Here is a 26,582-nt window from a genome sequence, read left to right as displayed (position 1 = left end):
AGCCGTGAATTATTTCCTATCTCCAATCTCCATCCTGAGACATCCCTGTCACTTTCACTCCAATTCCCAGTACAATTATTTCCCTGGCTGACTGTTGCAGAGCTTCTACCCAAAGAACTTGAGCATCTCTAATAAGGTAATTATTAAAAATGTTATATAATCATACTGAGGCTGGACCTCACCCACGACAAGGTATCTCCAGTTTGTAAAAATAAGCCCATTATATTTATACAGTATAACAGCAGACTGTCAGATGATAAATGCCTATGACATCTAATTCCCTCTAACTGCTTCCCAGTCCCAAAGTCTGTATTTCCACTTCCATCCTGGTTCCCAACAGCACAGTGAAACGCTCCCATCCAACATGTATTAATTCCTTTTTCTTCCCAGCATCAATGTCACTGGACTCTACTAGAGGCTGACCTCAGCAACCGGTCAGACACAGGACACAGCTCAGATTTGGAAATGAAGCTCCAATAGATTCACTGGTAGCTTGTTCATCACTTCTGGTAACACTGGTCATCACACGAGTAAGACGTTCACGACCTTTGCTTGGTTGGTGATTTGAGGGAGGATGCTATGACCTTGTTTGCAGTATAACCAAAATGCAGCCCCCTTGTTAACTTCTCATCCCTTTCCATCCTTTCACCAAGAGTTTGGCCGTGGTCCAGGTCCAGAACCAGACACCATCTGCACCCAGAACTACGACCGATAAATCATTGAGAATTCTAAAATGTTTTGCAGACTGCTTCTGTTTTAATAGGTGCAGTATTTCTAGCCTTTACAGACATTTTAGCAGCCCAGGAAACTCACAGGCCAGTTGCATGTGCTATAAATCAACAAATCTGTGCATTCTGATAAGCACTGCAGCTCGAGGGTTAGGCATCAATGGCATCAAAATAAGAAGCTTGATCTTTGTTTATTTGTCAAAGAGAAATTAGCTTGGATTTCCTGTCCAGACAATTAAATATGCACTGATTGCCTCATGTTTGGTACAGACATATTAATCATGTGTGTAAGCATGATTTCTATGTTCCCTCTCAGTATAACTCGAACTGTCCAATGTGCAAGGACAGACTGGATGAAAAGCTACCACCTGCACCTTCATGCAAACAGAGTCCCTTCATTATGAAGGGATCTCACTGCCATTATGGTAAAAACAAATCTGACCTTTATGACGTTTAAAAAAATGAAAACTATTCCAACAACAACAACAACAACAACACACAAGTCGATAAAATAATTTAGCTGGTTAGCAGCAGTGCTAGCCTGGCTACCCCCATCAGTAACGTGACCCTTCAGAGACCCCCACACTAGACATGCAGCACACCTCAGCAGCCATTTCTCTTGCTCAAAGAGGGATTCTCTCGTTCCACGACAGGTACACATACTTATTCCAAATAAAGAAATCTGGCTCAACCGTTGGCTTCTTCATTGTAGTACAGCAATTCAAGTGCAGCGTTGTCATAACAGATAAGAATGATGACCACAGCTTTGAAAAGCTGTTAATAGATGAAGCAGTAAACGCTCCAAATATCGACTAAACTGCCTCATAACTAATGAACTCTCCCTGTGTATGGTCTGCAGCAGCTGCTCTGACATCAGATTCACTGAAGACAGACAGTTGAGTTTGTCTCAAGCCGGTGAGTCACGGATGAATTTTCACACGCTGCAGCCTATGACTCCGTCCTGTTTGAAAGCGACAAACAGGCAGATGCTTTCTGTCAAAGGCTAAGACTAATTAGGCGGCCAGATCTGATGTTCGCAAATTAGCCGGCGTCCTACTCTGCCGCTGTTCTCACGCGCTGTCGTCATTCTCTCGCCAGTGAGTCACAGAGAAGGAAACCTTCATCTTCAGCCTTTGATCGGGATTATTTTTGACCACTGCTGCCCTATCACCCAATCTAACATCAAAACACCCACTTCCTTGACTTTTAAACACTTTTTGAGTGATGAATCATGCCAGTTTGTGGAGTAGTTGAGGAGAAAGAGAAATCTGTTTCTCCTCCCACTTCTCTGACAGCTCCATTTAGAGACTATAAAGTTACACAGGTTTTATGCATATTTTAAAAAACCCACACATTTCATCTCTTACATCTCGTACGAACTGGGTCTATTTGATGCTCGCACTTGGAAAAGTTTGGGCGAGTCTTTCTGGCACTTCTGCACTTATGATTTCACTTTGCATCTTAGTCTTTCCAGTCGGTGCGCCAGGAAATCAGGGCATGTTCCCATTTTATGCACTGAAAACAGTCAAATCTGTGTCGTCAGCCGCTGCCATCTTCAGCACATTTGGACAATAAACTTCTTCCCTTCTGCCTCTTTTACCTGCTGCATGTTTAGAAGCACGGTGCCGCTCGTGTATTGGTGTACAACAGCAGCTCTCTTTGCAGATGAGACAGGACAACACAATCAGCTTTCCTCCTCTCTTGTTATTGTCTCTGCTCCAGGTCAGCCTTTCTTTTGGGTGTGTGTGTCTGCATCCTCACTGACAGGCATCACATGTGTTCCAATGTTTTTCTGTGGTATACTGGTTTAAAGTTAGTCTGGGATTGAGGTTGAGACTATAAACAAAAACACCTTCCTCTGTTCTCATCTGTTAACATTGCACTACTTTTAGGGTGTGTAAAGTTAATCTTTTACAATTTAAAGTCCAACTATTACCAAAGTGGTCACATGATACTTAACTGTCAATGGGCTAATCAATTAATCAGCTAACTGGTTGAGTGATCTTGCTGCTGTTGAAGTAGCGGACAGGTTACAAATCAAACCTGGACCATGTTTGCTTCACTTCATCTCCAGTTTGTTTTCTCCTTCTCTCTTTACTAATATCTCACACTAATATCTGTCTGAGTTCCCACTGCTCTCATCAGTAAGCGGAGCTGAATCAGTCTGCAGAATGTAATGTTCCTCCAAATGTCTGAGGAAATTTGGTCCTATTCACTTAGGGCATGTTCCCTCAGACTGATCGTGCATTTAACCACCACAGGTACGCCTTTCCTCCGCTACGGACAGTCCATCAAAGAGAAGCACATTATGGATATGAGCCTGCAAGAGCCTGACTTTGCTTGACTTTGTGTGATCAAAGTGATGTCAGGTCAGTGTGTGGCAGCTTTGTGTGTGCAACTGGTTAAACATCAACTGCTGGAACTACTTTTCATACCATGTAAATGTGGTACATCATGGGAAACAATGTTCCACAGTTAACCCTCTTTACAGAAGCTACACAAAGTTAATGATATGCTTTGGATTAACCATGAATAGATTGACCTCTTGGGAGGCCCTAGGGCAGCAATTTGTCGATGCCCAGAAGTCAGCTAGTGTTCCTGTGCTAGAAGCATGCTGCCTCGCCCCAGGTTTTATGTGTGTTAATTATTTTGAAGCACTTTGATTTGATATGAATAATTAAGAACTCAAAGGAATAGTTTGGCATTTTGGGAAACAAGCTTGATCGTGGTCCGGTGAAGAAGATACCATCTGTCTGTTAAAACCAAAGCTACATCCAATAGCCGGTTAGCTTAGCTTAGAATAAATAAATAGGGGCAGAAAGCTTGCTTCGGTATGACCAAAGGAAGCAAACTCCATTGATAATGCACAGTAGCTTTTTTGGAATCAGTGTTGTACAAATGCACATGTGCAGCCAAGTGATATGGAGTGAAGCTGGAGGTCTGGGGGTCTGGGGGTCTGGGGGTCTGGGGGTCTGGGATTCTGGCGAAGGCCCATTATTTTTGCAAGCAATTCAATTATTTTGGTGTGAATTTTTACTCAACAGGTACTACAGCTGAGTACTAAGTGTCATTTGAGACCCAACAAATGACAACAAACCCAGCAAACTGCTAATATGTACACTGGCTGTTTATCAGAGCTGGATACAAATGAGCTGAAGTGAGTCATTCTTACTCTTTCTCTGTCTCGCAAGCTGTGCATATCTGATGAATTAGCGAAGAGGAACGCCAGCAGCAGTGCATCAGCTGCCGTCATTGCATCGTATTACAGTTTTACCTCTAGCGCTGCCACACACACTCACATGCACACAAATTAGTGCTTTCCTCCACCTCTGCTGTCTGTAGTCCTAATCAGACAACTGGAGACCCAGGGGGTGAATTTTACTTCGAACTAACAACATCCATGAAAATATTCACATAATTAAAGAGAGAGAGAGCCTCAAAGAAATGGCAAAATGAGCAGTTTATCCCCTTAATCTCTCTATTCTTATCTAACTTTATTGCAACCCACAACAACACACATGCACACACACTCAATCCTCTGTCCGTGACACAGCAACTTGAGATGGTTTAACAAGCCCTTCTCTACCTCCCAGGTGCTCTTAGTGTTATTATTAAAGCCCCAAGTGTGCTTCACAGCAATGTGTCATAGGCTCGTGTCTTGTCAATAAATAAGCGACCGAATCTGAATACAGCCTGGAGCTACCTGGTTGGACTCGAGATCAGAGGAGACGCACGCTGAGGCCACAAAAGCTGAAAGTGGGTTTAATGACTAAAGGTAAGACCAGGCAACTGCATTTTCTCATAAAGTGCTTTTAATTTGAAGGGTTTTAATAATGGTTATGCTTTAGCCTAAAATGGTTGACCTGCCTTTTCATTACTCCATTAATCAGTCTGACAATGACTTTAGCTGTTTTCTGTTCAGTTTTACTCAAATCAATCCTTTTGGATGCTCGTATGGCAGATAAAACATGATGAAGTGCCCTCTAGGGTGCTGTTCCAGTGGAGATAACGTGATTCAGTGCACTAATGGGAGCTCTTGAAATGCAGAAAAGACAATGCGTTTCTGCGATGTAGGCTGCCTTGCATGCTAGAAATTAGCTGGCTCTGCCCCTCTAAATGGCCAGATAGTTAATAGTCACATAATAAAACAATTACCAGGGTTTGGAACTGTTTCGCCATTAAATGCATCAATACCTTCTGCGCTCTGGTGCCCCATCACATGCACCGGTGTCGGCCAGTGAGGGCTAATGTTACCTGCAGGATAGCATGTTCTGAAGCACTGAGCAGAACCACAGAATCAGCAGCCACAGTCTTGACAGCTCTGGGACTGTTCTGAGGAAACAGCAGCTTCCACTGCAGCGACTGCCTCCATAACGATGCGGTAAAAATGCTGAAGAGTAGAAAGTAAAAAAAAAAGTGAACAACAGCGGACAGCAGGACAGAAGAAAGACAAAGAACTGGTGAAGTGTACTTTTACTCGCCTTAAACTCCTGAATCTGCTGCTGCTGCCTGTTAGCAACAGTGAGAACAAATGCAAAGGAAACAGTACAGCCTTTTGCCAGAATACATTACTTTCAGAGTACCCAGTTTGTTTCCTATACTGCTCACGGAAGAGGCACAGAAAGAGAAAGATACTTTAAAAAAAAAGTCTATTTTGCCAATAGCTCTCAAAGTGCATCTTGTAATCTGCTACTCAGCGATGTAACTCTTAGTTGTAAATTACGAGGGAGAAACAGGAACATTAAGTCAGTGCTTGGCACAATCCGATGTCTTTAACACAACTGCTGCACTCAAGGTGTCTTTAATTGTTCAGTGAGGTTATATGTTAATTTGTGAGCGTCAGAGGAGCTGGTAGGCGGATTGCACCGACAGCTAGCGCTGAGCTAGGATAACTGTTCCAGCTACATATTTAGCATTCAGTCACAGGAGTGGGATCAGTCATCTCATTTAACTCTCTGGAGGAAAACCACCAAGTGCATTTCCACAAAAACTTTCCCTTTAAAATGGTGAGACCAGTCCATACTGCAAACAGCAGACCGTAATATGCAGCCACATCATGAATCACATCACAGCTTCAGGCACTCGAGGAAGAAAAACTCACAGCTACATTAAGCATTAAGACAAAATACAGCCATGAAAATTATGACTTACACTCTGAATCACAACTATCGGGGGAGACGGCGAAAAAGTCTGGATTTATGAATCCTTTTCTGATTATGAAATGAATGATTCCTGAGAAAAACACTACGCCATATAACATACTGTAATCTAGTCTATTTTACTGTACATACAACAGCAGTATGAGGTTTTTTTTTTGTTTTTTTTTAAGCATTAAGCATCTCTGTATTTATGTTGTGCTGAAACCAGACCAGATTTGGCCCAAATTTCCCGGGAATAAAAAATAAACAGTGCAAATATGACGATGTGTTCCCTGAATAATTCAATCTTGTCAAATGTTTTTAAAAGGGTGATGCACACACAGGGGAAAAACAGTAAAAATAAATGGACCTTTTAGGCCCAAAATAATCACCAAAATGTGTTGATAATCAACACACTTGATGTGATTAGATAACCCCTCCCGGAAGCTGTGCATACAGTGCTGTAAATGACTGTTGTGGTGGTATGAGTGGAATGATAATGAAGAGGTTTCAGTCTGTAGGCTGAGAGCTCTGCGTCACTGTTTTTTAAAAGTGTTAAAGTGCTGAAAAAAATAGATTTATTTCTATTCATTCTATTTCGTATCTATCCTAACCGGAACTAACAGGCCCTCATAGACTTATCAAACATATTAAAAGCCCTGCAGACCGAGCAACAAGGCACACTAACAAATGATTGCACGCTTTCCATCATATCATTATCATCTAGAAATAAATGAGATTTTTATCACAGGGATTAGGCTCTAGGGATTGTTAGCTACCCAATGCAAAACCACTTTAATTGCATTTATAATTGATTTGGTATTTAATAATGACTGGAAAGAGAACGAGTGAGACTGCTGCAGTGGAACTGGTTTGCAGGGTGGGACATCCTCCCACATCCCACAATGGTACTATACGGAACTATAAAGGACATATACAGCAAGCCTGGCTGGAAGTAGCCCAGTGGGTGGTTTATTTAATAAAGGCAGTATTCAAAAATATAATTACAGGGATGTCAGTGTCAGGCTGAAATCAGACAAACAGCAGCAAAGCTTCACACAGCAGGTCAGCAGGTGAGAGAAGGGTCTCTCTGCTCTTTTGAAACAAGTTCGTAATTTATGTAACACTGGGGGGTCCCACTCACCTTTCAAAATCCTACTTTTTGTCCCCCGCACTTTTATTGTTTCATTTGAACTGTATTACTTTTCTGCCCAGCCACTGATGTCCATATGAGAGTCGATCTGAGTTGATTAAAAGATTGTTGCAATCAACTGAATCAGTCTAAATGCGGCCTGAAAGAAATACCTGCAGACAGAACTCAGGGCCCAAAAATTACAATCACCTTGTGTTTTCCAGGTAAAAAAATATGAATAATTTTTTACTAATTGTTCTATACATTATCAGCTGTAAATGCAGAGTGTAAGGTATCTATTCATTCACTGTTCACCTGACACAAGCAGCGCATGATGATGCTTCTGGCCAAGTCTTAAAGGGCAGGAATGACTAAAGATCAGTGGAGACTCTGGACACCTTCAAAATAAACAAAAAGGACCCTAACCCTAACCCAAAAAGACCAACCCACTTGTTGAGACTTTCCTTTGCTTGATCTAATTTAAAAAGTATACTCAGTTGCTCTTGTTCGATATTTTAATGCGAGTCCTACAACACACCAACACACACATTCCTTCTGTTTGATAGCAACCTCATGCGCACGCACGCACACACACACACACACACGCACGCACGCACGCACGCACGCACGCACGCACACGCACACACACACACACACACACACACGATTGCTTCTCACACTTCTTAATTAATAGAATAATGACCTAAGCCTATGTGTGTCTGCTCTTTGTCAACCAGCTCACATTTATTACACACTGGAAACAGACACACACCTACAAACCAACAGACACATGCCTTTCCACCCCCACGCATAAACACACTGTCCAGCGTGACAATTACTGAAGAGGCAGTGCATATATGTGTGTGTGTGCCTGCCTCATCTATCTCTGTCAAGTTGAATCTCATCCATCACCAGCTAATCATTATAGCAAGCAGGGCTTTCAGCACAGATAGAGGTCTACCCTGACTGGCTCTCTCTGGTAATAGCATACAATTAACGTAGATAAAAAGCCACACAACAATAGGATGAGCTGCAACACTGCTGCAGCATGTTATCTACAAAGACCAGAGGGCAGATAAGAGGAACTTCATACACGCTGGGATATGCAACACTACGCAACAGCGCAACCACAATTTGATAAGGCATGATAAAGACATATTCTTTGGCACACTTGTCCCTGTTAAATTTGAGGATTCTACATTGTATTTATATTCAGCTAGTGCAGAGTGCCACAACGCTTAAGAAATTTGCTGCTGAAGCCGCTGTTAAACAATCCCTCTAACTGCAGACTTCATGTACGATTGATGAGCTATGAATTAAACAGAACATAAGAATTTAAAAGAAGGAGAAATATGGTTTTCTAGACACACTTGTAAATTCATCATCAAGAAGAATGGGATTCTGATAAAAACAAACAAAGACGACATTAAGCTGTAATTTGAAAGAGTTCAGAGAAGGATGAAAAACATGCAGAAGCGCATCAGCCTCACGCTGAGAGAAGCACCAGTAAGCCGTTCATTAGGTTGATGAGTGGAGAAGCTGCTTTCCTGAAATCTGGCGGGAAAGCGTTCACCACTCGAACTCCAGGGGTCTGGGTTGTAGCACGCGAGGTGTTCTGGTGCGTCATAAAAACTGATCTCTACAGTCTCTACAGCAGTAGTCAGATGGGATGCCTCCATAAACACACGACTATACATAGACAGCCTGAATAAATGGTTGGAAGAACACAATAAACTCAGATGCTCAGATCATGAGTGCTCACCGGATAGAGCAGCGGGGCTTCGAGTGCTCATAATCTGAGAAAACAGCTGGAGGAAAGCAGATTCTGAGCTCAGTGCACATGAACACAGGGATTTGCTCTTTAAATTGTTTTTTTGCTTACAAATCTGTCCCTGTGCGCGGAAACATCTTGAGATCCAGACTGGAGAACAGCTTAAATGTGTAGTTTCGGTTTAAACATTTTTAAATGACAAATGGCTATATGTGGTTCAGTGTACCTGGAGTTACACAGCAGGTGTGTGTGCATATGTGTGCATCCATACTCCAAAAGAGGAGAAAAAAACACGAGGAGACACACAGAATTTATAACTCCCAGCAGACAAGCACAACTACTCGTCTCTGAGAGAGGGGAAAGGGACACACTGACACGAGAGGTCCACAGGTCCAAACGCCAAACCCAAAGAGACCCAGAAGTGTGGACCTACGACTTGGAACCAAACTGCACCAGTCTATCGTTTGAAAGCTGGGACCTGGACCCACACAAAACTGAGAAATGTTGGACCTGAAGCAGCCCAGAGACAGACCCGATTTCACAGCTCTTTGCAATGAATAAGTTATTGTTAATTCACAAGTTGTCGAAACAAAAACTTGTGTTTTACTCAATGTAACATCAGCAGCCTTCTCCACTGCGCCTGGCAGCGTCCTTGCTGTCACAGTGAAGGATGGCAAATGTGACTCGCTAACAATTAACTCTGTTGCATCTACCATAATAAAGATAATTGCAACCGCTTGCCTTTTCATTGCCACGGCTGCAAACATTAATAATACAACACACACATGCATGCACACACCCACACACACGAAGCACATTCATCAAGATCAACCCTGTATGAGCTCTGCCTGGTCTTCTTGGATCCACTCGGGTATTACACATAATGTTAAACAGACACGGGACCTGTAGTAATAGACTGGGACCTGACCCAGAACCGAGTGGCCGTATAAAACATGGATCCAAACCCACAAGGATCCCCTGCCGGGTCTCAAGTCCTCCGGTTCAGGTTCACAAGTGAAGACCTGTAAGACACACTCACACACAGGAAACGCATGTATCTGCTTTGATTAGCTGCGATGAGAGGCGTCATGCACAGAGCAGTAACACTCAGGTCCACAGAGTGTGTGTGTGTGTGTGTGTGTGTGTGTGTGTGTGTGTGTGTGTGTGTGTGTGTGTGTGTGTGTGTGTGTGTGCGTGTGTGTCAGAGCGAGCTTGATTAGAGGTGAGCGGAGTGCTGGTGAGGCCACTGAGGTGAAGACAAAGGCTATAGCCCTGTCAGGATAATCTAGAGAGGGAGGGAGAAAGAGAGATAAAATGAAATGAGCTTCCTGGTGAGCTTTATGTGCCGTATATCTGCAGCTATACACCTCCACCTACATGTGCTGCCAAGGCGCCGTCACAGAAAAGTGTTTGTCTACTAAAACTGAAAGCCGATGGGCCTGTTTTAGGTTACATGAGCCTGATGGGATGTGAGTTCTTATCTCACCTACTTTCAGAGTCAGATTACTAAAAATACACACATCTCAAAGTAAATGTTATAAAACATCCCGTAGACATGTTGTCTTGTCAAAATAACTCCACTTCCAAAGGAAGCTCAGCGTGCTGTCACCAGTCAGAGCTTTCAGCCTTTTCGGACACATTAATGGAAACCAAACAGCGACGGCATAATTAATACACGTCATCAATTATGGCTTTCATTCTGCTATCATTTCTGCATCAGACCCACGCATACACTCTGAAGCAGCAGTAGTTTGGGGTTAGAGAGCTGCCATGTTCAGTTCATGGGCTGATTAGAACAGTTTGTTTTTTTTTTGGGTGACATTGAGTTTGGGGGGGCTGATGGTCGTCTCGCTCCATGTCACAGCACCGCCTGCAGCTGCCAAAACCAAACCACTCATCCACTCCAATGCTGCAGTGGAGGACTTATTAAGTGGCCAACAGTATGAGTGAAATTACAGAGCTGCTGCTGCTGCTGCTGCTGCTGCTGCTGCTGCTGCTGCTGCTGCTGCTGCTGCTGCTGCTGCTGCTGCTGCTGTGTGTATGAACATTTCATTATTTTTGTCTTGTTTTCCCCATGACTAATAGTTTGAATTAATTTCTCACATCAGCTTGACTGATTGTTGACACTTTAAAAAGTGAAAAAGGATGTAATACAGCGGTTTTCTGCCAACAGAGTGAAATATTGTTAGTTTTAGTTCAATATGCATTGAAAACAAGAATGAGTTTATATAAGTTTGTGTTTTTTCTTTTCACCTATTTGTCAAAAATTCAGATTTTTTTTTGCAGCCAAAAACCATCACTTTGATTTGTTGTTGTGTGACCCCCCTGCTGTGAGCTTTAGGTGCCTCCAGAGGTAATAAAACGTACAACTATAGATTATGTTTAAGTGACAGAGACACAGAAACCTCTCAACTGAACTGTCTGCTCTCCTGTTCTGCCCTAAAACTAAATGGAGGCATAAATCCTCTGCCTTTTGTTGTTTCATCCAAGTATCTGGTTCAGCACCGGAAACCCAGAGGAGAGTAAAGAGGCTTTGTTGGGGTCACATTCCTGCCGAGGGGCCTCGATAGATATCTGTCTCTCTGTTTCTTATTTTAAGATTTGAATTAAGTTAATCTTTGCTTTTAATTTACAAACAGCTCATCATACAGATGATTATGCCCAACACGGATCATAATGAAAGATTTCAGATTTATTTCTAAACGCCGGTGGAGAGGTCAGGTTTTACCCCTCTGATCTTTTAATTCCTCAGTGAAAACACAAAAAAACCAAACACTGCCTAGCTGTTCTTCATCAGAGCAGACACTGAGCCAGCTCCGCTGTTACGCCAGGAGCACTTCAAAATCAGCAAAGGCCACAGTCGTTGCTACAAACAGCTGAGATCTCTTTCGTCTCTTTCGGTGGACATCATGTGTCGCCAGACTGGCAGCCAAAAAAGAGCAGAAGGACGAGAGACCCAGAGACAAAGAGTTGAGTGTCTGCGTGGCATTAACAATGTCTGATTTAGGCTCAGTAATAACACTCACAAAAGCAGCATGATACTATTTCGCTGACAGGGAGCAGAGACAAGAGCAGAGCTGTAGAGAGTAAAACAGTGAGTGTTAAATTATTACAACCCTGATTCCAAAACACGCCACAGAAATGTGAATAAAAACAGAATGCAATCATTTGAAGCTTTCCTGAGCGCATGCGGTAACATCCTTTATCCAATCATGTGTTCACAAAGTGGTGAACCTCGCTCCACCCTCGCTTCTGAATGACTGAGCCTTTCCAGGATCCTTTCATACCAATCATGATACTCTCACCTGTTACCAATGAACCTGTTTACCTGTGGAATGTTCCAAACAGGTGTTTTTGGAGTGTTTCCCATCTTTCCCAGTCTTTAGTTGCTCCTGTCCCAACTTGTCTGAAATGCATTGCTGCATCAGATTCAGAATAAGCAGATATTTACAAAAATGAATGAAGTTGATGAGGTTGAACATTTTAAATATTGTCTTTGTGCTGTTTTCTATTGAGGATATATCAAAAGGGATGATCACATCCTGTGTGTTTATGTTTTACACAGGAGTCAGGGTTGTAGATAATTTCATTAAACACCGTTGTGCATAGAGAACATGAAAGATTACTTTAGGAGGTGCACTATAAATCAGCATGATGCAATGGCTGCTGCACACTAGCAGAGTCCAGGACTCATCTGCATAATGTATAATAGCTGAAGAGGCTGTCAAGTATAATCTGCGATAGCCCTCCTGCTCCCCCGTGCCATCAGCGCGACTAAAGTTCTCTACGGCTGATGTCACTTTCTGCTCTCTTCCCGTCTTCGACATCATCACCTGAATCGTTCTCTTTCTTTCCCCTCACCCCATCGCTCCCACCCAGCTGCAAAGGTCGGGTTTTCAAATTTTCATCCAATGTTCAGATGGCACCTGCAATCTGTTCGTACAGGGCTAACAGGCTTCCAGTTACACGCTGGTGAAATGATAGATTAAATTTTCAGAAGTTCCAGTTGACTGTAACTGACTGGCAAGGTATAATTTCACAGATCAAGAGATAAAGATGGATGAGTCTATTTAGTTACCCTGCAGTGGTTCCTCCTGCTAACAGGAAACATTACTCCATCTGGGAGAGCATTTAAATGTCAGGGATGAGAATACAAAGACTGTTACTCCATCAGCTGTAATAACTGGGTATGGCTCTTATCTGAAGACACAGGTATGCAGCAGGCTGAACGCACATAATCATTATCTTATTTATCAAAGCCGAACCATTATTTATGCTTTACGGTAGAGTAGGCAAAACAGGAGAAGTAGAAAAAGGTGTTTTTATCTCCATGCTCAATTGACTGCAATCACAGGACAAGCAGTGAAAGAAGGGAAAAAATGCTCTTACAAACAATTTACAAGCTTCCACAATACAATTACTCACAATCCTCCTTAACAGATGAGCCTTAAAGAAAATCTGCCATGAAGTTGCATGAATTCACCCCAGGCAAAAAGGCACAATGGAAAAAATCTGCTTCCACTTCTGAGATAATTAAAGGATGGATTCAATGTGCTTCAAGCGGTCTTAAAACAACAGTCAGATGTCCATATGTATGTTTTTCTTACTTTAATCATTCCTCTTGTTCAGAGCGACCATCAAAACGATCCTCTGCTCATGCGATTTCAGTGTAAAAGACAAGATCCACTGTCTGTAAAAATGCATTGCAAAGCTTAAAGTATGTGAAGCTACTAGAGGCTTCAACAGTCTGAGTTAAAAAATCAAAAGGATCTCTTCAACACTTACAGTCTTGTTAGTATAAAATTCCCTCTTTGTTTTACTATCAATCCACAGCAGCTCAGTGGGGAAACACTGTCCAGGGAAAGCGTGCAAATTCATGTTACAAGTAATTTTTGATTGTTTAAAGTCAAGACAAAAGTCTTGAATTGAGTCTGACGCTTCTGGTTGAAGCCAGTGGTAGATAAGAATAACTAAAAGAAGAAGACTGCACAGGACTGCAGTCCCACTCGCAACAACAGGCTGGAAAACCGTGCCTGAGTTGTGTCTGATGACTGAAATGCAACAGCATAAAAACATAAAAATACACCAGAATGTGGGAGAGGTCGGGCGAATCTCACTGTTAACATGCACAGAATAAATATGCAGGTAACGCTTTTACTCAATCTCCACCTGGTTTTAGCACAATTAGCTTTAATATGTGATGTACTAGCTGAAATGAAGCCAGCGGCCATTGGGGTCAGACTTTTTTGTGCAGGTGATGAAAAGACTGAACAGGAGCTTCAGTGTATGTTATGGAGCATTGCAGGTGTAGTAAATGGTGACTGAAGATAGAAAGGTAAAACTCAGTTCATGCGTTTTAGGAAACAGGAGATGCCCTAAAGTAATTTTGTGCTTCATGTTGGTTCAGTTCATTTGTCATAGTCAGAGGGTTTGCGATATTAGTTTTTTCCCTCAGATGAAACAGGGATATGAGTCCTGTCACACTCTGCTGGTTGGGCTCTGGGGGCTCTTCTAAACCAGGTTAACTTTCTAGATAAATAAAGATTGGTGACTGTCCAGTTTTGATTACACTGCAGGGATCTGGGGGTTGTAGACGAGCAAAAAGTGATTCAGTGCAGAACAGAGCTGTGAAGTGTTTCGTCAGGTGAGTGTAAAATGGCCCCAGATCTGTCGGTATGTGCTGATATGCTCTGGTTTACAGGAAATAAGTGTCATGGAAAGTGTCTGCTATTTGAAATGTTAATGTTATTATGTTGACATGTCATATGTGTTTGACACCTTATAGAGAACCATGTATTGCCTCATAATGCCATATAGAGCTGCTGTTTGATGAAACACTTGTCATGCGATGTGTGTGTTTGCACTTAATCATTCACTTGTGCACTTATGGATATATGTACACTATGCACATGTGGTCATACCATGTAAAATGGTCCGTTTGTGGAGTGGAACAACTTCCACTTGTGTCATGTGGGTCTTCATATTTATGGGTTAATGGGACCAAAGACTATGAGCTAAGTGTGATCCCAAATCTTAATAATGTATGTAATAATGTGAGGTAAGTGGTACAATAATGCACTGGTGTAAAAGCATCCATCACTTGGCATATGGGAATGCTTCGGTCGACATGCAGCGGTCTGGGAGACAAATGCATCATTACGTAAACATTTCCTGTATTAATTATTCAAGAAGCCGCCTTTTGTTGCAATGTAACAGAGGGCAGGTACACTTTGAAGATTATTTTCATCGTTTTTATGCAGAAGTAGGCAGTGATACTGAACCGTAGGATTAGTATTTTTCTATTTTCTGTATAATTATAAATCAATTTATACCACCCTGCTTACTGTCTTAATACAGATGTACGTGTCGATACCACAGCTTCACTTGACATCGACCGAGCATTGGGTTTCTTGCTCAAGGGCATCACTGTTGCATGATTCACTTACTGCTTCACATGACTGTTCACACATGTCGGGTATGTGTGAGACCGTGCGCACGAACTCCTTTGTGTTTTGCATATGTGAGTTATGTGAGCCTGTCCTCCATTGTCTGACAGTGGGTGTCAAGTATGACTGCATACATTTTGTGAACCAACTGTGCGTTCCCTGTCCATAGTGGAATAGCCATTAGCAATTATTCAGGCACCATGGACCCAACACATATTTCAGCACCTTGGTGCACACACACACACAGAATAATACACATGCACATGCACACATGCTTCACTAACTAGCAGTGCCTCAATGCTGCTCATTAGCTGCTGAGGCGTGACAGTGAAAACTGGGTTACTGCTTTGCCAGTGCACACATGCATACTGCACAAGCATAAACACACACACACACAAATCCATAGGCACACACCAGTCGTGACCAGCTATAAAATAGGTTAATGTGGAGAGAAAAGGAAGCAGAGTGGAGCTAATAAAGGAGAGCTGGGGACATATTTATCACTTTCATCGGTAATTATGAATATGAGAGAAAGTATAATAAGGAGAGATGAAAGAGAGACACAAAGGAGGAACTGTCCTTTTGATGACATTAAATGGTGTTAATTTAGCTGCAGCTCATATTTCAGCAAGATCAATCTGACAAAGAGAGGACGAGTGCTTTTATTCATCTCTTAATTTCCATATGAGGTTGACGTTTTACAGGAAGTGTCGCCAGAGCAGTCAAAAAAACGTGAAGGTGATGCAGCGAGCGCCTCTATTACCTGAGGTCGAAGTGATATATGAGGCAGGGCCGTCACAGACATATGAGCCGTAAAATCAGGTGATCAGCGTGGAGCGGCGGGCTATTTGTCCAGACTTACCCTCGGCTACAGCGCGGAGATTAAACTCATTTCACGCTACCGAGAGGGATGCTGTGTGCGGTGTGCTATTGAAGCTGCTGCTCAGATCTGTCTTGGTTTGAACACTGACAGTAGAAATTTACAGTAAACCCACTTGATTTGACTTCCTCTTCTTTTTCACTCGCTGATTGGCTTACTGATATATGATGCAATGCCACAGTGACACCCATATAGTGTGCTTTTGGAAATATCTTTGTGTTTAAATCCGCGACTGTCAAATTAACAGTGATTCTAATTCAAGTGTCACTGTACCAAACCACTCGCTTTCATTTGGTCCAATTTGGGATTTTCTGTGCAGCCTCGCTCAATTTGATACCAAATCCTGTCCAATACATTGGTTAGTTACGCTTCACAAGCAGTGGAGAGAGGAAGAACCAGTTATTTGGAGCTCCAGTGTGTTACTCAAGCTGTAATAGACCACAGAAATTTCCTACATGGGTTGTTCTTAAATATGACCTGTGAGCGAGGATTTCCACAGATAAATAGGCTGTGAAATGAAATGTGTAGGGTTCACTGTGGCATAATGGCACTGAATCTGAAGCCAAAGAGGAGTTAAAGATCACTAGTTTGAATCCCTGACCTCAAATGATCTGAGACTGAATGCCACCGGAAATCTCTACCCTAAAATTGCATATTTATTATTTAAAACCTATTCAGCTGGGGGAAGATTGGATGAGCAAGCGCTTTCCAATCACACCTGAGAGCTGCCTCTCTTCTGAAGAATGTTTATACACTTAATCTAATACATTCGCGGCATACAGTGCATCCTGTCAATCTCATGTTACCGGAGTTAAGTGAAGACTTAAGATCTGATTTACTACCGTATTTGCGAAATACATTCCAGCCACTGGTTTCCACAAGTGTTTCTTATGCATTAAATACCATAATTCTGGGACTTTTCAGCTTTACAATAACCTTGTCCTGTACATCAACCTCATAACGGTGCTGGGAAAAAGCCAGAAGAAGAAGAAAGCCATTATGATCAATCTGACCGGACGACCATCCACAGATTCATACTGCTAGCAGGGCTAAAAATGTCAGGAAAGTAATGCATCATAAGTATTCTTTTCTACAGGAGACCTCCAGTATATCATTTTTAATATAACAGATCTGTTTGTTATATAATAAAACTACCCGGGAGTTATGTCAACAATGGACAAATCCACCCCACACGATTTACATCCAATAAAGCAGAGTCATGCAATATCAAAGTTTTTATCTGAGAACGAGGCTGAATCTGGGCTGCTGCCACAGGAATAACATCTATCTGAATATTTTTACCCAATTTTGTGTTCCCAGCAGGTCTTGGGACTCAAAGTGCTGAACCTGCATTTATTTGCATCTCAGCAGCAGAACTTTGGAAGCCTCCCTGCTGTCCTGCACTGCAGCCCAGAAGCCACAAACGGCTCCAGCTGAGCACCTCAGTGGTCAGCAGCACAAAACTGTGGCTGTATGAGACCGCTCCGACTTCCAGCAGTATACATGTCTCCATGCCTCGACCACTCCTCCCTCAGGTCATTGCTATAAATACCAGTGTGCTCCTATTTGCCCAGCCTGGTTAGATAAATGTTTGGAGAAATCCCTCTCAGGCTTTTTAGTGGCTTTACATGATGAGCTCTTGATGTTCCAGGCTTGAATCCGGCACACAACCACTTTGACCGGTCATCATGTACTGTACTTTCCGTGAAGCGCAAATGCCAAATGAAAAAAAAAACCAAATTCTTCAAAAGAAAATTCCAGCCTGATGCACCGGTTGAGTGAACCACTGCGACAGGCTCGCTATGTTGCTGTTATGTAAGGTTAAATGTAATGTATGAGAGCAGCGGCCCGGTTAAATGGGCTGTAAAAAGCTCTCTGGTTCTCAGTGAGAGAGCTGATATCTTGGATTTGGAGGACAAGGAGCAGTTATTTGCAAAGAAAAATAATAATAATGGAAAAATGGGACAAAATATACACACACATGCACGTGCACACACAAATGCATGCGCACACTCACCTGGTTATATGAGTAACTGTACATATACATAGCAGACATACATTACCAGGCGTGATTTATAAATTATTGTGAAAACAACTGATTAATGGGAAACAAACTGTTAATATATTAGGAGATTAATATTTGGATGCATTTTTTTTTTTCATTTTTTTTAGTCAGTTTTATCAAGTAAAATTAAAATTGTGCAAGACCAGCTTGCTTTCTTTGTTTTATAACATTATTAAGTAAATATTACTGTTCTTTTAATATGCAGGTTGAAATCTAATCATTCAAATATGAATCTGTGGTTTTTAACCTATCATTTCACTTGAATTAAGTGGCGTGTTTAGTGGGACTGACTTAGTGACAATACAGGACGTACAATTAATGTTGATTTTTTTAAAAACTGCACTGATCAGTATCTTTAGGTTGACAATGGATAATGTGACTAAGAGGTTGTCTGAAGTGAATTATGAGTAAACCCTGCAGCTACTCTCAGGTGCATGGAGCTTTTTAGCGTCTTTCAGTTCAAAGGAAAAGAGAGAAGAATGCTCTCTGATGCACACTGTATGCCACCTGCACAGCAACTGCCAGCAAGCAAAGTTAGCAGCAAGCTGGTGCACATAGTTGTGCACTTTATAAGCATTTTGTGCACTTTGCTAGAGAGCGAAAAGGAGCTAAAGCAAGTGTGAGTATTGGACTTCCATTCATCGGGTGACCAGACACGTAGCACAGAATGAATGCTAACGTTGCTCCACGTCTGCTGAATGTGTGCATAGGAAACTGTTGTGTCCCAACAGTTTAAAAACCAATTAATGCTGCTTTAATCATAACAGCATTATTTCCCTAATCACGTTTGATTCGTCTAACAATGTTTGGATCATAAAGGAATAATTACTGACAGAAATGTTGGCATTCGGCACTTAAAACTATTCACTGAACGTAATCCAGGGCTTGAATTGTTAAATATCAACATTGTGTTCTCCGAGTGGTTTACAATAATTGAGCTAAGTAGAACGTAAACACACACACACACTTAGAAAGCAATTGTGACAAGACAGACAGTGGATGTCCTACAGCATTACCAAAGTTCTACAGCTAATTAGGAGGAGTTGTTCAGTCAGCGTTAGGGAGGGTGAAACCAGACACTCTCAGCCTTAAACTCCTCTTTCCTCACAACTGTAGACAGACAGCTGCTCACCAATTACAGCTGGGCCTTTGGGCTCACTAATCCTCTCCAAAGAGTATGAAATAGGATCTTTGAAGCAAAGTTGGAAATAATTCTTTCATTGGTGAGCACATATTGATTGGAGTGCGGTAAACTGCGAAGTGCAATACAGGAAGCTGGAAACTATCAGCGGCACGCATGAGCACGACCTTGGGTCAATATTTGAATTTCCGGTGTTGTTATTTTGTCACTCGTAGGATTTGCTATATTTACCTTCCCCATGAGGACCTCTCAGTGTGAGAGCAGGGAGAGAGAAGAGAGGAAATCTATGAGGGACGTTATCGGATATTATACATGAAAAACAGCTCCGTCATAATGAGGCAGGGGTATGTTTGTTGTCTTCTCCTCCCTTCACCCCTCGTTCTCCATCTATCTAATTAGCCAAAGTCCAGTGGGCGGGTCTGGATGCACACACACACTCACACGGAAACACACAACATCCAAAACAGAGAGATATATATCAGCACCATTAAAACTATCCAACCCCGCCTCCCTCATTCATCTCTCTCTGTCCTGATAGCCTGCTTCTTACTCTCACTGTCCTCTCTTTCTCTACTGATTTATGGAGATTCTGAAAAATGTCCCCTTGAGTCCTTCACACCAGAAATATGTGCTTCTCTCTCCAGGCAGAACAGAGACAGCGAGAGGCTTTTTAGAAAATCCATGCATCCGTGTTCCCTTGAAAGATGAGAGCTTAACTGGGACAAAAAAAACTGATGGAAATTAACATTAATGTCTCTGGCGCAGACATCACGGACTCATAAGACCTGTAAGCACTGAGGGGTCAACGACTCTCTCTCTTTTCACCTTAATACAATAAAACATTACCGGTCCCTCTCTATCTTTCCCTTTCACCTTACTGGCTATAAGAAATATATTATACTATAAGAAATGGGGGCAAAGCCAAGACCTCATTTGTGCAAAAATGTTTTATATTACTTTACTTTATGTTAAGAAACATGTGAAGGAGTTTTCAGCCATAGCAGGCAGCTTATTTCAGTAAAAAAAAAAACAGCTGCCTAGCACTATACAGCTGATGGGACTTTCTAAGAACTTGGTATTTCGCCCGTGGCCGGTGTCTTATGTCCTGTATCATGCACTGTGCTCTTACACGCCTTGGGTCATCTCGTCACCTCTCGTCGCCAAAAGCAAATCCGCTGCAGAAAGCCAAAACAAATACATTAAGAGCAACCGCGCTGCAAATACAGAAAGAACGCAAATTCGAAAACACGCCAACTCTGAAAACAAACGCAAGCGAAAAATGCTGCATTTCCAGACAACACGAGGAAAGTGTTGCAGACCTTCAGATTACAATGGCCAGGAACCATCGATGTTCATAAAGCATGTGAGTATTCGATTAAGACAGACTTGAAAGAATCTGAAAGTCTCCTTTAAATCAGCTGGATTTGTGAAAGCTTGGTTGATCCTGAAGAAAGTCACCGAACCAAAATTAATTAACTTGAGCTTTTCTTTTAATAACTTTTTTTCATTTTGGAAAAGGAATTGATTAAAGGCTTTTCAAAGGACAAGACTTCTTAAAACAAGTTAACAGGCCACCTACTCTTGCTGTTTACCTCCCATGACCCACTCTGGGCCTCACGCTTTAGCTGGAGTACTCTGCATCAAGCGTTCTGATTGCTTAGAGGATATTCAGTCATTCCAGTCAAAGCTGTCCGATGTTTTCCCCTGAGCTGCTCCCTGAGCTGCTCCTCAAAGCATTTCCATTTTGTCATTTCACTCGCATATAGCGAGTCGCTTGTGTGTGTGAAATATTCCAAATGAATTCATACTGAATCCTGAGCCGTCCGATGAAAAACAATCACGTCGGCGAGGTGGGATTAAAGTGTCTCTCTGTGCCAGTGTCTTTATATCTTGGGAAGGAGTGAAGACTCCGCTCCCTTTTCCATCCTGAACTCACTGGCCAAACAAATGACCAGAAAAAAGCTTCTTTCATGGTACAAATGATTCTGATGACTTAAAGCTGCAATTTATTTTTGGCATTGTCGGGAAAAAATTCCAAAATAACCGTTCCATAGATTGTAATTCTCCTCTTGGCTCTGTTTATCAGGCTTTAGAAAATCTAACCTATTATGAGAGACATATCACAGGTCATTTCAGCCAGAGCGTGTTCCTATTGGCTGTTCTACTAATGCAGATGCTGGTGCACGTCCCTTCAGATGGTGAAAGGCCACCTCCACGATTTGTTTTACTCCAGTGCTGGAGAAAGAGACAGTCTGATTCAATGGTGGAGAATCCTGCAGAAAATCCTGCAACTTGTGATAAATTTCCAACACCTCCTTTGCCTGTATTGGTGTGTAATACACCCCAGCTCCACATGGAGCTTTGGGCTCATTATCTTTGATGGCGTTCATATTGACAAGTGGCAAAGAGGCATGATGACAAACAGTGGGAGATCACTTCTGAATGTGGTGAGCGAGCCTCTCATCGCGCTGATAGACGGCGTTGCAGCTGCTTCTGACGCCTGGGGCGCTCTGCCCCGCGAAGAGCTGGAGGGGCGTCTTTGAGAAGACGGGTCGGGGGTTTTGCGAGGCTAACGCCATGAAGAGCAGGCCCTTCAGTTACATCAACTTTGTACTCTATTGATTAAAGCATCCCGTCAGCCTTTAAAGTGCCTGCAAGACTGACAGAATAAAAGCGTCCCGGACAGATAAACGAACTGCTTGAGTGGGGATGATCATTTAGGAATGTGGGGATATAAAACAACATTTTTCAAAGCAAAACTCTGAAAACTTTTTGTCAGATGAGGATGTGGTGAAACAGAGACAACCTGGTGCTGCTGTGATGAGTCATAACTTTCGCTTTGTATAAACACAGAACACCTACATGGAGCCTTTGGAACGGCAAAAACAAAGGGCAAAGAGCAGAGGAAGCTTGCCTGAAAACCTTTGTTGGAGACGTCACAGTGTGCATGTGTGCACACTCCAGCACGTATTAAAGCTGTGAAGATGTGTGCCCGTTTTAGTTTTTCATACACGCTATGAAACAAGTGGAACTACTAAACGAGCAAAAGTGAGGACACGCAGTACATTTTTGCAGGACTCCACAATGTTACATGCTAAGTTTGGGGTTAGTGGACGAGATTCACATTACAGTTCATCTGAGGGTAAAGCATTTAGTGGTGAGCAGCAGTGTTAGAGGTCGGGAAATGAACCCAAGTCGGCTGAATGTCTTCATAAGTCTAAAATTACAAGTGCTGTGAATATGTGCGTGCATGCAGCAGGGAAAGAGAAGCAGATCTCCTCACTGTGATTCTCCAGCATTACACGGCGTCATCATACATTTCCTAATAGTGCCAATAATAATGAAGGAAATTGATATTTCAGAAAATCCCTGCCCAGCGCTCTCTCATTACAGTACTTCATTTGTGGATCCAGTGCACTAGAGGAGGAAATGATCACTCAAACTGCTTTGTTCTGTGAAAATAGTCACAGTCACTGATGAAGTTCTTTAACTTCAAGTTTTCCGAGCTAAGTGGCTGCTTTGTATTACACGTGGCTCAAATGCACTTCAGTATGTTCAGCGTGCTCGAACTCTCAACGGATGAGTCACAAAACCTTCACTGATGATACACAGAACAGCAGCTGCATACAAACCATGTGAACACGCTGCAACACCAACCGAGAAAAGTTATATTTATATGCATTTTTTTCTTATTTGTTCTCTTTTTCTGTTGTTGTTTCCTACATCGAATGACAGAAGATGCTGTTATACAAGCATGTTCAGCTTTTTTATAACCCATCCAAGTGACTAAACCTGCCCTACATCTCAGATGGATTAACTGAATGAAATATCTGAATAATAAGCATGATTTCCGGATAATAATCTGAAAATGCATGAATGCACGAGTGTTGCAAAATGTTACAAGAAATTACTGCGACCCCAATGACAGAATCCACACTTAGAGGAGCTTTCAGCCCTAAATACACCGAATGCAGCAGGATCTGGTAAACTAGGACCAGAAAGTCAGAGCACTGTTTCTTACAGAAATAATGAGAAGTGGTGTAATGTCACCTTCCCGTCCAACGTGTAAACTGGTGTTTCGTCCAGCACACTGAAAGGACGTACAACTTTAAAGTGAGCGTGGCAGATTTTCATTTTTGCTGAATAACACTAATCCTCAGTATAGCCACCAAAAGAAGAAGAAGCTCACGATGCCACAATAAGTAAAGAAATAAAAAGAACTGAAAGGGTTAGTTTGGGCAGATTTCTTACCCGTGAACAGCTGAAAGTCATTTTAATGACAGAGCTGACTTGTGCTGTAGTAAGTGAGTGTTGCTTCACAGATTTTTGAAAACAACAAATTCCGTCATTAACAAATTAGATGGTTTATTTTTCGTGGCCCACCAATAAGCTTCAGTTTTGGCCTTGCGAGAAAGAGGCTTTCCATAGATAAACACACACATCACTGTTTGTATCATCCACCTATGTTCTAAACAGCCGCTCACTTAATAACACACAGCTGCACAATTCCCCATCTCTGTTGCAGCTATTAAGGACCAAAGACTTTCAGCTTCCTCTATCATTAACAAGACTGTGGAGAAAAGTAAAGAAGTGTGCCAGTAGGTGGACTCCCTCACACTTTTCCCTGACTGCCGCCACTTCCACCCTGACAATCTGTCCCTTCAGCTGCACTGCTGTGCTCCACTTTAACGAATGTGTTGTTTATGCTTCGCCACAGGGAGCGACAGGTGTCACCACTAATCCTAAAATACATCAGATATCACAACAAACCCACGGGTGAGATAATTAATATAATGATTAAATAGAATGTATCCATGTAATGTGATTATTAAGGGTCATTTTAATGTGATTATTGAGTACCACGGGCAGCACACCACTGGCACAGTATTGCTCTTTTTAGTCGCATCAAACTTCTGTCAAACTCGTTCACACTGTTAATTAAAGCTCCATAAACACAGAAGTTAACTCATCTGTTTGCATGACGATTCTATTTCCCCACGTCTGACTTCTCTTGTGATATTTGTAATTTAGTTTAACCACCTTTCTTTGTTTTCATTCCACACATCAGAGCAGCCACAATGCGAAAGACTCACCCACAACGAACCACAGGAGCGGCTGCTTCTGCAGAGCTGCTCCGGTCCGCGATCCCATCCTGTCGCTCTTAAGATGATCACTGACCGAAGTTTGGGAGGGAAGTGAAGGAGAGAGCAAGTGACAGGAGCTCAGAGAGTGGCAGGTAACATCATAAGTGACCGCTGGAGAAGAAATGTATGGAATACAGGCGTCCGGTCAACAGAAGCCTCCGTGCGCAAACTGCTCGCAGAGGGGGAGCCAAGAGTCGTCCTTGTTCCTGCTGCACCTGAACTCCCCCAAGTCTTCCTGTCACCGATCCTCTGTCATCCACACATGAGACATACTGACTCGTGAAGTTGCAGCTTTCTTTCCCAGCAGCCGTCCTGAGGGTTTGGAGAGGTCCGGAGCGCGCTTGTGAAGTGCGCGGTGTTGGAAACTGTGCTGTGCTGCGCGCAACGGGACGCACCAGGCCGGGACCGGCGGAGATGAGGGACTGTTGCAAGGTTCACTGCTTCTCTCCGGGAGGACACGGTCGCGGGTGAGCGAAGGGGACGCGGGATAGACCAAAACACAGCAATTACAGTGCGGGGAGGGGAGGGTGAGTGCAATGAGGGAGGAGGCACGGGACTCCCTGTGGTACTTTTCCATTGGTTGATCGGATCCAAACCAGCAGCCAAGGCAGCCTATGACAACACAACACATTAATGAATTAATAAACTGATTAAACAAACAAACAAAAGTCATGGAGGACAAACAAATTAAATCTATTATCAAAAAAACAAACAAAAAAAAAACTGTCGTGACAACATCTGAAATAAGTTTATCACTGTTGCAGACAGAGATGTCTTTAAATGGCAGATTTATTTTCGACATCTAAGAGATTAAAAAAAAGACTTTTTCAGTGTTCAGGAGAGATCAAATCCCGTAGCTGTGAAAATAAAAAGCAAAAAGTGGTGTGGTTCACCTGTAATGAGGATGAAACAGGTGCAGCGTGGACACAGTGCGCTGAGAATTGTTCGACACCGCCATCCAGTGGTCACCTTGGGCATTACAGTGCAGTTTTAAAGAAGCGCCAGTTGTCCATTGGGTTGATATAATTGATGTTTTGTATGAAGTTTGAATATTTCATTTATATCTTCTCATGTGATGATGGATTATGGCACTTCTCTTGAGCAGACTGCCGGGAATTAGACAGTCTCTCAGCCTGGTTTTCCTTATTTACTGTGGAAACAATAAACAGGAGTAACAGGAGAGAAAAGAGATTTTAATCATGACACTTTTTTGTAAAATATGTCTGAATGTGATGCTGAAACATCAGCCGAATATTCACATCACTGCATTTCACTGCAGCATCCAGCAGTTTATATTTGGATCTACCCTGCACAATGTACTGTGCTGTTTCAATGTGAGTCCACTGTTAACCTCCTAAAATCCAGTTTCTCTCTTAAATTTCCTCATAAGTTGATTCAGTGTTGGAAATTATCTGCAACTCAGACACGTGGAAGAAGAAGAGACTTATTAAATACAACTGTTTTTGTCCACCTGCATAGTCTATTTCAGCCTCAACACACAGAGAAATGAAATGAATGTCAAAATTGTGTACTATAATTAATATAATATGCAAATACATTCAACAAAACCAAGTTTTATGTAGACAAGACAAAAAAAATGTCATAATATTGTTTTCCTGTTGTAATAAAAACATCACACTCTTGAATATTTTATCTTAAATACTAATAAAGCTGGAAATACAGACGTTTGTGATGCCATTTGAAATGTATAAAAAGTGTCTATTTTGCTGCCGTCCGCTTTGAGCCAAGCATGAAAAGGCACATTCATTTCTTTGAAGAGGTCTAAAGATGACTCATCTACGTGGGTTTGGGAATGTAGTCTCAGCGAAACTGTGCTGTTTTCTGTCGTTCTCTGCCAAATACCTTTGTGTGGCTCTACAATGTTACATGAGAGCAACAGAAGAAGCTCTCAGACAACAACAACTGAAAATGAAATGGCTGAAAGGAAAGCCTGTCAAATCATCTCCCACTGACAGAGTCAGGACCTGAGGGACAAACTGAGGTCTGTCCGGAGGGTCACATGAGTGACACAGGGGCATCAAAAGCAGCCGTGGCTGGTTTCACAGCAGCAGCAATAAGAGAGAGACCAATCTGTGCCACTGAAAAGTCTCACAAGGTCCAGAAAAGATACCAGAGC

General features: G+C 42.3%; 1 protein-coding gene across 1 annotated transcript in view; it reads right to left on the bottom strand.

Annotated features, from left to right (window-relative positions):
• The window catches only part of ramp1 (receptor activity modifying protein 1), a 50,167-nt gene extending 24,836 nt beyond the window's left edge, over positions 1–25,331 (bottom strand). The window contains exon 1 of the mRNA XM_070975427.1: positions 24,395–25,331. Coding sequence (XP_070831528.1) covers positions 24,395–24,452 — 58 coding nt within the window. The 5' untranslated portion in view covers positions 24,453–25,331. The remainder of the gene's footprint in view (positions 1–24,394) is intronic.
• Between the last annotated feature and the right edge of the window lie 1,251 nt (positions 25,332–26,582).

This window comes from Chaetodon trifascialis, chromosome 12 (assembly GCF_039877785.1).
Source record: "Chaetodon trifascialis isolate fChaTrf1 chromosome 12, fChaTrf1.hap1, whole genome shotgun sequence".
Taxonomy (NCBI): domain Eukaryota; kingdom Metazoa; phylum Chordata; class Actinopteri; order Chaetodontiformes; family Chaetodontidae; genus Chaetodon; species Chaetodon trifascialis.
This window is presented reverse-complemented; position numbering and strand designations above follow the sequence as displayed.